Below are 1,995 nucleotides of genomic sequence, written 5' to 3' on the forward strand. Positions count from 1 at the left end.
AGGGGTATTGCCAAGAAGAAGGTATAGATTATGAATAAACCTTCACTCCAGTTGCAAGACTATAATCGGTTCGCATCTTCTTGGCATATGTTGCACACAAGAACTTTGAAGTATACCAGATGGACGTTAAGTGTGACTTTCAGAACGGAGAATTGGAAGAAACAGTGTATGTGGAACAACCACTAGGTTTTCTTAACGGAATATATACCAATCATTGTTACGTTCTGGAAAAAGTTTTTTATGGTCTAAAGCAAACTCTACAAGCCTGGTACAAGACTCTTACTCGCTTTTTAAAACAGCCTAAATTTAAACAAGGATCGGTCGACTCAACCTTTTTTCACAAGATGGTGACCACTGGATGATCGTCTACATTTATGTTGATGACATCATCTTCAGATCAACTAATCCCTTAATTGTTGAGTTCTTAAAATTGATGGAAACTACATTTGAGATGAGCTCTATGGGTCCGATTAAATTTTTTCTTGGTTTGAACATAAGACAGAGTCAGAAGGGAATTTTTATCAACCAGGAGGCTTACACGAAGACCTTACTTTCTAAGTTTGGAATTATGGGAGATTCGACGGTGAAGGTTCCAAAGGCATTCGGAATGAAACTAACACCATATTTGGATAAAGCGGCTGCTGATATAACACTCTATCGTCAAATTATAGGTTCATTAATGTATCTAACCACTTGTCGTCCAGACATCATGTTTTCAGTTTTCTATTGTGCCAGGTTTCAAGCGAATCCTCGCAAACCCCACATGATTGTTGTTAAGAAAATATTCAGGTATCTCAGACAAACATCCTTGCTTAGAATATGGTACTCTTCAAGTTCAGGTTTCTTTGTGCAATCATTTTCAGATGCTGATCGGAGTTTAAAATTTGGATCGAAAAAGCACAACGGTAGGATGTTAATTTCTTGTTGGCAAATAAGTTGGAAATCTAAAAAGCAAACTTGTGTCTCCCTATCAACTGCTGAAGCCGATTACATAGATGTTGCCTCTTGTACTTCACAAGGAATCTAGATTAGAAGTCAGCTTCGTGACTATGGCATCAATATGAAGCGAATCTGTAACAACCCGAAGTTTTCTATTGCCGAAAAACCCATTCTACCCGTATAACTCGTCGTATGTCGAAACGTTCCGATGTCGTTTTTGGGTAAAGTTAATTAAATGTATACGTTTAATTGATGCTAATGAGTGTCCAACCCCCTTAGGAACTCATGTAATTAGCCCAAAATATTTATTTCATAAGTTTTAAAAACATCCCCGTCAGGTGACGGAAACTTAATCGGGTGCGGCCTAAAGCCTCGTTTAATGCCGGTATCGGGTAGAATTCCACCGTGTCCAAGTTTTAGGACCTATATAAACGTGTTTAAGCACCCATTTGAAGCTTTTTCTTCCTCTCTCTACTCTTTCTCTAACCTCTCTCCTAAATCCAAAGTTTAAGGGTCCAAAACTCAATTTTAAGGCCTCAAATCCCTAAGGTACCTTCCTAACCTTAATGTATAGCATATTTGGCTTCCAAATTCGGGATTTAATCATGATTTAAGGCCTTGAATGTGAGTTTACGGCCTTGGTTGAAGCTTAGGCCGTAAACACATAGTTAAGGGGTTTTTAAGCCCTAAAACCCTTCCAAACCACAATCCGACCTTAGATATGGCTATATGACTTCATGGAATGGACTTATAACATTTTAGACATGGATTTTGAGTGATTTGAAGGAGTTTACGGCCAAGGAACATGCTTGGGCCGTAAACTCATATATATGGGGTTTTTATGACCTTAAACCCTTCCAAAACACTAATAAGGCTTAGATATGAATTTTAGAATATTTGTTTTAGCCTTGGAAACACTTTAAACATAATTTTTGGGGAATAAATAGAATTTTATGGCCAAGGTTCATGCTTGGGCTGTAAACCCCTCAAAAATGGATAGTAAACTACTTTTAACATGTCCAAATGCCTTCAAACTTAACCAATAGCCTTGTGGTA

General features: G+C 37.8%; 1 protein-coding gene across 1 annotated transcript; it reads left to right on the top strand.

The window, feature by feature from the left end:
- The first annotated feature begins 568 nt into the window (after positions 1-568).
- Positions 569-1,027, top strand: LOC145003089 (secreted RxLR effector protein 161-like). The gene has a single exon (XM_078962238.1). It carries the CDS (start codon positions 569-571, stop codon positions 1,025-1,027), a length of 459 nt encoding a protein of 152 aa, XP_078818364.1.
- The last annotated feature ends 968 nt before the right edge of the window (positions 1,028-1,995 follow it).

This window comes from Lactuca saligna, chromosome 6 (assembly GCF_052625555.1).
Source record: "Lactuca saligna cultivar CGN05327 chromosome 6, ASM5262555v1, whole genome shotgun sequence".
Lineage (NCBI taxonomy): Eukaryota > Viridiplantae > Streptophyta > Magnoliopsida > Asterales > Asteraceae > Lactuca > Lactuca saligna.

What these genes read in the sequence shown, in the direction of transcription:
- LOC145003089 (XM_078962238.1), top strand. Translation starts at nt 569, where the DNA reads ATGGGAGATTCGACGGTGAAGGTTCCAAAGGCATTCGGAATGAAACTA.